General features: G+C 40.9%; 1 protein-coding gene across 2 annotated transcripts in view; it reads left to right on the forward strand.

The window, feature by feature from the left end:
• LOC117491336 (spondin-1-like) overlaps nt 1-6982 on the forward strand; it is a 107899-nt gene extending 100917 nt beyond the window's left edge. The window contains exons 12-16 of one of the 2 annotated variants that reach the window (XM_034141253.1): nt 1476-1646; nt 4894-5061; nt 5256-5414; nt 6224-6493; nt 6568-6982. In XM_034141253.1, coding sequence (XP_033997144.1) covers nt 1476-1646; nt 4894-5061; nt 5256-5414; nt 6224-6493; nt 6568-6734 — 935 coding nt within the window. In that variant the 3' untranslated portion in view covers nt 6735-6982. The remainder of the gene's footprint in view (nt 1-1475; nt 1647-4893; nt 5062-5255; nt 5415-6223; nt 6494-6567) is intronic. The other variant, XM_034141254.1, reaches the window with a different exon arrangement.
• Nucleotides 6983-7209: the final 227 nt, after the last annotated feature.

Here is a 7209-nt window from a genome sequence, read left to right on the forward strand (position 1 = left end):
TCTGACTCTTTTATCCAAGCAACTAACATACATTTCTAAAGCGTAGACATGCCAGGTTCAGTGTCAATAGACACTTTGACATATTGAATGCAGCGATTGAACCACTGACCCTCTGATGATAGATGCCCATTTATCCCCCTGTGCCACCGCTGCCCATTATTCATGTTATGGACAAACTCTTCCTAGAGTAATGAATTTATAAGTATTTCAATGGACAGAGCAAAAAAACAGAAACAATTCAATTAAATGAATAAGATAATTATATGCATTTATTTCCATGTATATTGTTTTATTTATGTAATTGTATGTTTACGTTTTTAGTGTGTTAACTGCTACCACATTAATACACATAAACAGAAATTAATTAATAAATCAAAACACATTTAGAAATTCTGACATTTATGAAAAAAAAAATAGATTTTAGAAAAACAAATACATGCAAATAAAGAGAAAGTTAAGAGAAAATTAAGAAACATGCTGGTTAAAAAGATAGGTTTATGTATTATTAAATTATGTGTATATTCATGGAGTAATGATTGAAATGTATTGTGCCTTTGTAAGAGTTGTGAGAAGCTGTAGCTCAGCTGGCCATTAAACGTTGGGTTTGTGACATCTTCTGTTGGCAGGTGGAAGTATTTCTCACCAAGAAGTCTAACATTAAATTCTACTGTATGCGCATAGGGAAAAAATAAAACTGCCATGTATGGTTATAAAAAGTGACTGTCCTTTTCCAGACATTTTGGGAAACATCAAATGTATCATGATCCAGAATAATAGAAACTACCATAGAGTATAATTATGAGTGAATCCACATTTAATATAAATTACAGCTTGCACCAGGCCAACATCGTACAGTGACAGATTGCATTGATAGACCTATTATTATGGTTGGCACCATGATTATGGTTGGCACTGTATAAACACAGCCAACTTCAGTCACAGCTGCTTAAGTAATACAAATATCTACCTTAAGTATTATCATTAAAGACATTTCGTTAAAACGCTGCTGCAACATGCAGGCTGAAATGAATGTTAAGATGTCTCCCTTTCCCAATGATAAAACACAGCTTTAATCATTCACAATTATTAGAGTTAGGTTGCAAGGTTGACTGGAAATGTCTGAATGATACATGCTCATTTAAATGTTGCTGGAGAATACTGGGATAAGCTTATGTTTTTCCCTTTCACAAATAGTGTCATTTCCTTATGTGAAGGAACCACATGGCATGATTCTGTCTAATGTACATGATTATTCCTGTTACAGTCGACCAACTTGTTGCAGTGGCAGACACAAACATTTTACCAAAACTTGCCTGTGTATATTACTCATTGAAATGAATGGTCAACTCCAGCAGTGGATCTACCAATGTATTAGTTGTAATCAGGATTTAACACTGAAACATGTCCAATATAAAATGTCAGGATGTTCTTCTTATAGCATCTTGCTATATTTTTGTTGTTCTCCTGATTGACAGAGCCGTCGACCTGCATGATGTCGGAGTGGATCAGCTGGTCAGCCTGCAGTGTGTCCTGTGGGATGGGCATGAGGTCCAGGGAGCGATATGTCAAACAGTATCCTGAGGACGGCTCCAACTGCCAGCTCCAGACGGAGGAGACGGAGAAGTGTGTCGTCAACGATGAATGCTGTGAGTCTTAGATCACACTTAGATTGAATCCCTTTTTTTATACATATTTGTTTAAAGGTCCCCTATTATACTGTTTTTCATCAATATCTTATAGGTCTCAGATATATGCAAAACATGTCTCTGAAGTGTTTGGCTCGAAATACCAAACAGATCATTGTAGCATCCCATAATCCCCTCTCTTTCAGCCAGTGCTTGAATTGGGCCGGTACTCACCGGTACGCAGTACCGGCACTTCTGATTTTTACCCATGTGGTACCGGCACTTCTTACTGAGTACCGGCAAGGTGCCGGTACTCAGCCGCCGGCATGACGCATGACAACAAATATGCCCAGCGTAGATGCACCTAGATGCGCCATGCGTCATGAGATGCCGCCGGTTGTCGCCGGACAAGGAGCCGACTGCTAATACAGAAATGCTGTGCCTGTGTTAGAAATGTTGTCTAACGGGGAGCCTTCTCTGGTCGAGCCTCCTGCTCCAAGTTCTGTAGCACTAGCTCCCACAGAGCCTTCTCTCCCGTCTCTCATTGATTCCCTCTCTTCTTTCCTGCTGAAAGGTGAGTGTACTCAGGGACGAGGAGTCATTTAACCAGCCGCCAGTAGGAGTCAGGCTTTACTTTCTTTTATATCCATAAATAAAAAGTAAATCTGTTTACAGTTCTGTTTCATATGGATGTTGAGAGGTATCCATATATCTCTTCATTTTGCTCTCAAAGTGCACCAGATTGATGCATTTAACTTCAATATTTAAAAAAAATCTTCATGCCTCCGGACCCCCCAGAGGGTGTCAGGTCCACTCCACACTTATAAATATAGCACTTTACCACTGCACCCCCTCTAATCTCAGATGCACCCTGAGTCATTTTATTTAAAGTGGACCTATCATGCTATATTTAAATGATATATTGTAGGGCCATACCTATATAAGGTATATTTATACGTTTCTGTTTTCAAAATACCAAACAGATCATGCATTTTAGCCATGCCTCATTTCGCTCTATGTGCTGTTTGCTGTCTACGGGTCTGATTCTGCTGACCACGCCCCCCTGCAGGAGAGGTGAGCCGTGCTCTGATCAGCTGCTGGGCTCTCAGAAGAGGGGGAGAAAAAAAGATCTCCGTCCTCCATGTTTTATTATATAGAGTCGTTATTCATTTGTTTTAAAGCTCAATAAATAACAAAGAAGACCTTTGACCGGCACTTTTCTAATTTTGTCCGGAAGATTTAAACTTTAACGGACATCTTGACCGGCGAAAGAAACTGAAACTGAAACTCTGCCGCACGGTCCCCTCGTTCCTTGGAAGAGGCGGAGAGGTGGGTGTTTGTCATCTGCTGGTGGACTAACCGGAGAGAATTACAGTGCTTGCCTCGACGGGGAGGGATTGCATTGAATTAAAGCAGCGGGAGCAAACGCTTGCCTCGGGGAGGGAGAAAAAAAGCCACAGCGGAGAATAAACAGAAGGGTAACCATGGTAACTATGGGCGGGAAGTCTTCTTCGCTGCTTTTGTGGCAGACTACAGCACCACTTACAGGCCTGGCATATGTACTACAGCGTCTCCAGCGCTTTCGAGCGGCAATGGCCGGCCGTGGCCCAACCCCACATTCCCCTGATAGGTGGAGAGTTGGCCCAATAGCCGTAGCGCCACCGTCCTGACATCAGGACAGTATTCAAATCTGGATCAGTTTTTATCAGATCCGTTGCAGCCCCTTTTTTAGAGATTTGGGTATGGAGGAAAATAGAGAGGGTTGTGTTTTCTGACACTTAGTGAGTTCCCTGGAACACCGGGGACACATCTTCATGTATAAAAGACGTACAAAATGCATTTTGCATGATAGGTCCCCTTTAAGTACAGTGAGCCTTTCTAAAATATACAGTAAAGAGACAAACCCACCAGCATTATAGGATATACTAGGACCTATATGACTTTGAGCCAAATTCTTGTTTTTGGGCTGTATAAATAAATTGACTTGAAACAGTTGCTGATTTAGAGTACTGGCACCTTTTTTATTTCAATTCAAGCACTGGTTTCAGCCCTGTTTCCAAAGTGCTGATTCTCTGTCTTTTACTTTAGATGAAAATAAGGAGCCACTCCCCACGCCCCTCTGAGAGATATTTGGTTAAAAAGAACTCAATGGTGCTCTAGGAGGAGATTCAGGTGATAAGGTGTGGGGGGGGGGGTACCTTGGTTGGTCCATATGTTGGCATAGTTTATAATTTATTAAGCAAAAATGCAATTGCCAGAAGTAAAAAGCTAACATTAGTCTACATTACGGACCAACTAACTTCTAACAACACCACTAAGCTAACAGAGGTTAATGTTTGGCGTGATGAGGTTTATCGGAGGTGGGAGAAGTACTCAGATCTTGTACTTTAGTAAAAGTAGAAGTACCAAAGTGTAGGAATACTATGTTACAAGTAAAAGTCCTGCAGTCACTCAAGTAAAAGTGCAAAAGTATACGCATCAAAATGCAGATTGGTCCATTTCAGAATAATATATACGATATGTTTTATAATGATTGATCATGAAAGTGTTCTCAAAGCTGGTAAAGGTGCAGCTAGTTTGAAGGACTTTGTATACTTATAGCTTGTGAATTTACTCCAGGTGGAACTAAAGTCTGATTTAACACTTGATTATATTTCACATCATTCATCCACATCTGTAAAGTAACTAAAGGTATTAAATACATGTAGTGGAGTAAAAGTACACGATTACCTCTGAATTGTAGTGGGGTGGAAGTACAAAGTAGCATAAAATGGAAACACTCCAGTAAAGTACAAGTATCTCAAAACGGTGCTCAAGTACAGTACGTGAGGAAATGTACTCAGTTACTTCCCCCCTCTGAGTCTTATTTAGTCAATTGTAATTGCACGTGAAAATCTCTTAAACTCTTGTTAACCACAGACCATATTTCAAGCGTCTAACCTAAAACATGTTCATAAAACCCATTGACTGCAACACCAGGAAATCCGAAGTGATAAAATGCTAACTCATTTCCAGGTTTTAGAACTCATTCCTGCACCACTCTATTGTGACAGTGTGTTGGCTTCCTTAAAGAGCAACCAAAACGGAGCTACGTAAATCACACGACCTAGACATTGCACCACACCTTATATGGTGAAAAATGGCCCATCTGATATGACTCATGATCTGACTTTAACAGTCAATCGAAAACTTGTCGTGGAATCTCGTAAACACTGATATACTGATAAATATTGGTGTTGTGTTTTTGGTATTTTGCACTCCTCCACAGCTCCCAGCAGCTGCGTGGTGACTGAGTGGGCAGAGTGGGACCCCTGCAGCGCCACCTGTGGCCTGGGCATGAGAAGACGTGAGCGCATGGTGAAGATGCCTCCTATTGACGGGTCCATGTGTAAAACAGAGTTGGCCGAAGTGGAGAAATGCATGATGCCAGAATGCCGTGAGTAATATTTATATCGTTTTATATCTGTTGTAGAGTAGCATAACACATACTTTTCAGGGGCATTTCTGCATAACTGTACACACACAAACTGAAGAGGGAGACATACATGAGCTTTATTATGCAAGTTCAATGCTTTAACGTGGTAACTGCTAATAACTGTAGCATACGTGTTTAAATACTTGTGTTGACAGACAGCTTCCCCTGCATGCTGTCCCCCTGGTCTGACTGGACGGAGTGCAGTGTGACGTGTGGGCGGGGCTTGCGCACACGTCAGAGGATGCTGAAGTCTGACCCTGCAGAATGCAGCGAGGAGCTGGAGCAGAGCGAGAAGTGCATGCTGCCCGAGTGCCGTGAGTACCTGAAGAACAAAACAGGAAATGGGCATTCTTTGTGCATTTACTTTAGTTTGAACCTGACATGCTTGTTTCCTGAGATTTGGGTTGTGTTTCTGACCGTTTTTAAGGTGTTATTTAACATTCATTGCGTATATAATTTGTCCCATTTCAGGAGCACCATTTAGCTTTTTATTTATTTTTTGGAAAATGCAGCTCTTACAGTATGTTTTTGTTTTTTTACTTTCCATTCCCAGTCTCTATAGTATATATATATATATATATATATATATATATATATATATATATATATATATATTTATATAGTTTAGTTCAAATAATTCAATATTTGATGATGAATACTTTAAGTCTCATGGTAAGAAAAATAAATGTAATAGAAATGAATAGACTGAATACTTACAGTAAGTTCAGTGTTACATTACATTACATGTCACTTGTTAGACGCTTTTATCCAAAGCGACTATGTTAGCATAGAAAGTTGCATGTTCTGGTCACACAATAAGCTGATTATGTAGTAATTTAGGTTTAGTTTACACAATGTGAGCTCACATTGTCCAGAAGACCCGATAAATATCAACTTGATCTCACAGAACTTAACATGATCTGCCTTTAAATTCAGAAACTCTAAGGTGTAAAAGTAAAAGGAAAGTTAAACTTGGGAAATGCACCACTGAACGCAGATAAGACAAAAATGATTTTAAGTGTATCTATCAATAGATCTAATCACAGTAAGGTTTAACCATCTGCCCCTCCTTTGTTTTGATTTTTCTGACCTTTCCTTTTGTTGTCTTCCTTTGATTCTCCAGCCGTGGACTGCATGGTCTCTGAGTGGTCCGAGTGGTCCGAGTGCAACAAGTCGTGCGGTAAAGGACACACCATTCGAACCCGTATGATCAAACTGGAGCCACAGTTAGGGGGCAGCGCTTGTCCCGAGACCATCCAGAGGAAGAAGTGCAAGATCAGGAAGTGCCAGTCGAAAACAAAGGAGGAGAGGGGGGGTAGAGGAGGAGGAGGAGGAGCAAGGATGAGGCGACGGGGTAAACAGGGAAGAGACGGAGCGGTCGAGGAGCAGCCAGGTTAGTGGGAATAATGATGTCTTTATTCTTAAAGCTAATACATGCCTCCAGAAATTGATAAATCGTTTTTCTAGCAGGTTGCAGAATGCAGCCGTGGACCAGCTGGACGGACTGTACCAAACCATGTGGAGGGGGGATCCAGGAGCGATTCATGATGGTGAAGAAAAAAGCTAAAGCCGCTCCGACGGGCAGCTGTAAGGACAGGAAGGAGATCAGGGCCTGTAACGTTCATCCTTGCTAGGGGGCACTACTGAGCCACAGAGGAGGGGATACTGAAATAGAAAATATGGGTTAATTTGATAAAAAGGATGATCAGAACCATTGGTGTACAGGGAGGTGAGGTTAGGGTGAGATAATGGGCTGGTTTGACACTTGGAAATGGGATATACGTTTAGGCAAGTAGAGGAAAAAGAGGAGCAGAGGAAGCCATTATAGGCATGTAGTTACCAGGGCTGGCATTTACTTAAGAACACAATAGAAGTATTAGAGAGTAAAGTCTGTGTCCTGCAAAAAAAATTCAGCAAGAAATGATGACAGGAGCTTTGCCTTTGATGCACGCATTTTTTTTTCTGGCGTATTTTCAGTAGTTCTTTTCTTTTGGGTATGAAATAGGGTTCCTGGTGTTTCCCCAGAATTCTAATTGCCTAAATCGACTCCTATTTTCTGAGAGAAATACCTCCAAGAATCTGAGATGTTTTGCATGTGTCTGCTTTGTG

This window comes from Trematomus bernacchii, unplaced genomic scaffold, assembly GCF_902827165.1.
Source record: "Trematomus bernacchii unplaced genomic scaffold, fTreBer1.1, whole genome shotgun sequence".
Taxonomy (NCBI): Eukaryota; Metazoa; Chordata; class Actinopteri; order Perciformes; family Nototheniidae; genus Trematomus; species Trematomus bernacchii.